Raw genomic sequence first — 5,307 nt, forward strand, 5'->3', positions numbered from 1 at the left:
GACCAGTCTAAGTCATGCCGGGCGAGGCTAAATCTCTTGACTTGTCATAGTCTATTTCTCTCTGATTTTAGCATTCTTTGAAAAAATTTCTATGCTTACCTTGTCTTTATAAGTATCAGAGCATCCACAACTTAACTGTCAATGAATAATCCCTCTTTTTGTCAAGTTATTTTCTCTTTATTTCTGCATGTAAAGCATTGCAGTTGCTCATGTTGCACGTTGGCTGACTTGGCTCCCCTTGTGATGTCATCAATGACCGCACCCCCTAACAGGAAGCAATGGCTACCAGCAACTTTAGCAAGCTCTAACTTTCCCAAAGCAAGTCCAATGCAAGAATGCAACTAGGAATAGTCTATTTGGGTAGTGTAAATTAAAAATAAGCAATAATCTCAAATTTCATTTTCGCGTGCAAGCCTCCCTTTAAATTATAAAATTGGAAACTTGGAAAATTCTCTCGTAGTCATTTTTAGCAAAATCACAGCCAAATAATAGCAGGGGCTTTATCCAATTTTTGAGTAACTTTAAGTTCTGCAAAAGACAATTATGATTGGAATCAGCTCCAACTTGGCATACAACGTAAGAAGATCATAAAAAATGTAAAAATGGAGAATTCTGTCCTATAGTAATTTTTGGTAAAGACCAGACCTATACTATAGTAAAGGGAAGTTTTTGAGTAACTTGAAATCTTATAACAATCCATATTTTATTAGAATTAGTTCAATATTTCAAATTCCATACAGTTAGCACAAAAAAATAAATATCCATTAAAAAATTACAACTTGAAACTCTCTTTTAGCAATCCTGTATAGTATATGAAGCACTATGCCAAAATCATGTAGAAAACTCTATAATTAAAACCACTAAATCCCCAAATTATATTTTCTGCACTCTTGTTATAATTCATACTAATAAATCATGCACATTTCAGCATGTTAGTGTCCTAATAGCTGCCAGTACTGTAAGTGCTTGGTATACAGTGAGAACAACATTCAAAGGTTTTACATTTGCACTTCACTAAAACTTTTGAAAATAAGTCACGATTAATGCGACATTGTTATAATTTACACAGGCTCTACTGTAGTCGATGTCCTGTGTATTTATACTGTCCACATATTGAATTAGCTACTGTATCAGTGAAGCTATGATACCAGTCATTATCAAAATAAACTTTAAGTACACCATCAGCTGGTGATTCTGTCACTGTTGAGTCAAGATCACACAATTGACCTTTATATATAAGGATTAACTTCCCTTATTGTATCAGTATAGCCATGCATGTTATTATTATTATTATTATTATTATTATTATTATTATTATTATTGACAGACAGAAAGAAAAAACCAAAAAACCAACAAACACATTATTATTATTATTATTATTTTTATTATTATTATTATTATTATTATTATTATTATTATTATTATTATAAAAAGCTTATAATGATCATGTTATTATTATCATTATTATTTATTCAAACATATCTGAAATACAGTGTAGGGTGGGTTACAGAGAAAAAAAATAAAACAGGTTAAACCAGAATAGTAGGATAGTAAAAAATAGTAGAAGTCACAAATAAGAGCAAAAATAGACTAGGAAAAATATTAAAGAAAAAGTGGGTTGATTCCAAGCCCGTCATCAGACCCCAGCCATCTTGATCTTGATCTTGACCCTCTTATGCATAAGCTGGTAGCTCAAATCAATGCAAATGACAACTATTATTATTATTATTATTATTATTATTATTATTATTATTATTATTATTATTATTAATGAACTTCAAAATTAGATTTATATCTCCTTTTCTATGCTTTTATTGAAAGTTGTGTGTTGTTAAGTTAATAATGCTGAGAAAAATTAAAAATAACATGGGTCCCCCTCTCTCCTTCAATGTCATCAAAGCTTGAGGCCGTTCAGCATTGTTGGCCTAAAACTAGCTCTTAAATCCTGGATGGTCCCTTACCAACAACTACTTCTACAGTCCAACATTCATTTCCTATCACATTGCCGGTTAAACTTAAAATGATTATTTTATTTAAAGTCAAGGAAGGCCTCTATTTCACTCCTTTTCACCCTCTGCTAGCTAAAGTTCCCTCAAATTACCACTTAAGACCTAATAACAAAGGCAATTTATCTCCAATCACTTGTAATACTTTTACATACCAAACTTTATTTTATTCCCCTGCAATCAACCGATGGAACCATTTACCCTCCTCTCTGAAACTCACTCTTTCCCTCTCATATCTTAAATCTAAAATAGATAACCACGTTTGACCACCTCTTTATTTCTAACTTTCTTACGATTAGCTATGCTATTATTTATTCATTAAAAAATAATTTTAAAAAATAAGCCGCTATTGTTGGCAGTTTGCCATTTGTCTTGTAAAACGATATTTTTTTGCAGTTCACTATTAGATTTATCAAAATATAAAAAATAATAAGATTAAGAAATCAATGAGTTAAATGTCTAATTGCAAATTTTTCAGCAAATACATTAGATTTTGTGTTTGTAACTGTTTGCTGGGTTCAATAATTTGAATTGATTGCTTAAAAGTTAATTGTTATTATCTGCAAAACAATGACAGATGATCATAATTTAACAGCATCAAAAATCAATAAAAATAATAGGCTATGGCACTTACGGGAAGGGACGTCCCTTAAATTAGGCTCACGTGATCCCAGGCAATATAAACATACCTATATATAAACGCAATATAAACATATGACATTAATCATAGATACTATATCTAAGCAATAATAGGCCTATGCACAGGAAGGAAGTGCTACTACATCTAGTTAAAACAGCCTGTTAGAGCGAGGCTGACTCTATATCATGCATATGAGCTAGAAAAAGATGGGAGTCCCGCAATCTGCTGCTGCTATCTCTTTGCCGCTCTTTCTCTTTTGTTGCAGCCTAATCCTTCCACAAGTTTATGGTGAGTGGGGAGCCTGTTGCAGTGTTGCATGGGACCCATTTCAATCCCCCTCAATTTTGTCATGTTGTGGCCGACTGGTCGATGTAACGATGTAATATATACATCTATCACTGTACGGTGCTTAACTGCTGGCCAACTGTCAAAATATGCGGGACAAGTTCTGTAAAACCTTGAGTCAGTTTTTGTAAAAACTACATGCCAAATAAAAAATGTGTGCATAATTGTATTTGCAAATGATGCATCAATGTAGACTTGATATGTATATTGTATGTGTTCTGAGTCTGATCATTCATTTATTCTGAGCACTATGATGCATGCAGGCAGGCTATCCCGTATACTATAAAACCATGTGGCACGATATGAGGGCTATAAACTTTGTGGATTTCATGCAAAATCTTTGAAGATTTACGAATATTAATTCAATGAAAATCATTTATAGCCATACAAGATGGCAGGCAGTGTCATTCTAAAATTTGTGTAATAATCTTTGGGCAAATTTGCATCATTATATGACATGCCAGACATCTCCTTTTCCTTAAAACACCTATGTCTCTGTATGGTAATAGTCTAGTGGTTATTCATAAATATGGCGTGCCAATGGCCTCGTGTAGCTTGTATGGTCAATTTCTATTCTTTCTATTATTAACAGGCAATAAGATGTATCATAGTAGACATATGAAACAAGTATAGGAAGAAATAGTGCTAATCCAAGCTTTTTAGTGACCTTGAAGTTCTTAATTAAAATATTAAAAAACCAACAACAAAATACAGTTATAGTGTAGTAAAAATAAGTGGTAATGTTTAGCCGTTTGAGACATTAGGAGGTAGAAAACTATCATGAATGCATCTTTAGTTAGTGCAAATAAATCATCAAGGAAATAAGAAATACTAGACCATCTAACATTCTTTTACATTCCTAAAAAAAATTACCAAGATACTTTATAAATGCCAGGACTTTTGTTCTTGTGTAGATGCTCAGTTACTTTAAAGCATTATTTGTGTCAAAGGTCAGATCGCCCACACAAATTTGACACTTACATCATCCAAAATACACATCATAATAGCTGTGACTGTCATATAGATTTTGTAGTTAGATGCATCTGTTGTAGAGATAGACCTGATCTTTATCCAATAAATTGTTGCAACGGTGTTGTAAGGTTGTTGTAGGGCTTCATGGAAACCAGGCTTTTAAGATGAAATTGTAATCCAAAAGAAATTGCAGATTGAAGGATCAGTACTCTGCCAAGCAATAGCAATGTGTTATGTGTATTGTTTATTATAACCAAATGTTTTTAAGAAGCAGGAGCCCTTCCTGGCAGTGAAATATACTCATTTGATCAGCCACATTGCCTTCATTTAATCTTATCTTATCAAATCATGCATGTAGTACATGTAGAGTTTGTCAGTATCACACAATTATTTTCATTGAAGTTATGTTTTACAGCCAGTATAAAGTGAGAACATGGACTTTTTTATTTACAGGCTTAAGCAATGGAGCTATTATTCTCTCTCAAAACAACATTTCATCAACTTCTTATTACTATGGAGTAGTAAGAGTATACTATAATGGATGGGGTAACATATGTGATGACTACTATTTTGATTCAGCTGAAGCTAATGTTATTTGTCATCAGTTGGGATACACTGGAGCTTCAAGCTACTCTAGAGCTGGACTGACAAGGTATGTACATGTATATTTTACATCAACTATTAACCTAAATAATTTTTGTGTATAGTTATGGTACAGATTACTATTTTATGAAATGGGATGATGTTAACTGTGTCAGTAGCAGCTATTTATCCATTGCTCAATGTACCTACTCTACTTACATTGACTATGGTTGTGTTAACCGTAACAGTTATGATGCTACTGTATACTGCTGTAAGATGTTAGTTTTGTTAAATTGTATTATTTGGTATTATTACAGATACGACAAGGATATGGAACAGTAATCCATATGCTGGTATGGTACGTCTTCAAGATGGAGATTATTCTAATGAAGGACGTGTTGAGGTTTATTGTAATGGACAGTGGGGGACAATATGCAGTGATGGGTTTGACTCTACTGATGCCAACACTCTCTGCAAGCAACTGGGATATGATTCATCCTCGTTCTTTCATCTTTCATAGTTTGTGATTCCCATTTGTTCACTAATTGATTATTGAATAAAATTTTTAGTGATTCAAATGACATTTTACCATTTTGGACTTCTAACATGTATAGTACTGGATATGATTTGTGTTTTAAAGAGCACAATAATTGTCCCAACACCTCAGTGACTAGTTGCTCCTACTCCAACAGTATATCAATCCAGTGCAGTAAGGCAGTAATTTTTATGTACATGTATTATTATGTGAATTATTTTCTGCTA

At 32.8% G+C, this 5,307-nt stretch overlaps 1 protein-coding gene across 1 annotated transcript; it reads left to right on the forward strand.

The window, feature by feature from the left end:
- Positions 1-2,837: 2,837 nt before the first annotated feature.
- LOC109590383 (neurotrypsin-like) lies at positions 2,838-5,065 on the forward strand. The gene is made up of 4 exons (XM_020006308.1): positions 2,838-2,934; positions 4,417-4,615; positions 4,671-4,816; positions 4,863-5,065. Exons 1-4 carry the CDS (start codon positions 2,853-2,855, stop codon positions 5,063-5,065), a joined length of 630 nt encoding a protein of 209 aa, XP_019861867.1. The 5' UTR covers positions 2,838-2,852.
- Positions 5,066-5,307: the final 242 nt, after the last annotated feature.

The sequence above is a fragment of the Amphimedon queenslandica genome, unplaced genomic scaffold, assembly GCF_000090795.2.
Source record: "Amphimedon queenslandica unplaced genomic scaffold, v1.1 AMPQUscaffold_10117_Cont17520, whole genome shotgun sequence".
Classification (NCBI taxonomy): Eukaryota; Metazoa; Porifera; class Demospongiae; order Haplosclerida; family Niphatidae; genus Amphimedon; species Amphimedon queenslandica.